The sequence below is a fragment of the Pygoscelis adeliae genome, unplaced genomic scaffold (genome assembly GCF_000699105.1).
Source record: "Pygoscelis adeliae isolate BGI_AS28 unplaced genomic scaffold, ASM69910v1 Scaffold370, whole genome shotgun sequence".
NCBI classification, from domain to species: Eukaryota; Metazoa; Chordata; class Aves; order Sphenisciformes; family Spheniscidae; genus Pygoscelis; species Pygoscelis adeliae.
This window is the reverse complement of record NW_008823870.1, coordinates 543052-543434: the sequence shown is the minus strand read 5'-3', so window position 1 is coordinate 543434 and position 383 is coordinate 543052. Positions and strand designations below refer to the sequence as shown.

The 383-nt window shown below is 58.0% G+C and overlaps 1 protein-coding gene across 1 annotated transcript in view; it reads left to right on the top strand.

Annotated features, from left to right (window-relative positions):
• The first annotated feature begins 267 nt into the window (after positions 1-267).
• Positions 268-383, top strand: part of PHF13 (PHD finger protein 13) — a 4574-nt gene continuing 4458 nt past the window's right edge. Inside the window, exon 1 of the mRNA XM_009333517.1 lies at positions 268-345. Coding sequence (XP_009331792.1) covers positions 268-345 — 78 coding nt within the window. The remainder of the gene's footprint in view (positions 346-383) is intronic.

Below are 383 nucleotides of genomic sequence, written 5' to 3'. Positions count from 1 at the left end.
CCCAGGAGGCCCTCTCCCTGACACACCCCCCTCCCCCCAGCACCGACCCCCCAGCTCTGTGGTGCCCCCCGGTACCGAAGGGAAGGTTTGGCTACGTAAACCTGGAGACCTCCAGCGTTTTGGCCAAAAGCCTTACGGCCGGCGTCCTGCCAGGCTTCCCCGTCCCTGCTCGCATCCAGCTAGCTCGCTAATCACTTCCAGCCCAACAAATACCGTAGGAGTAAAATAAATTCTTTACTAAACTCGTGGCGTTTTCAGCCTTTTTGGATGCAACGGTCCTATATAACCCACGTAACACTCAGCAGAGCACGCGTGGGTGCGAAACAGGATTCCTCCACACAGCGGGTAAGCTGCGCTTATCGACAGAGAACTGGAGGGCGGCG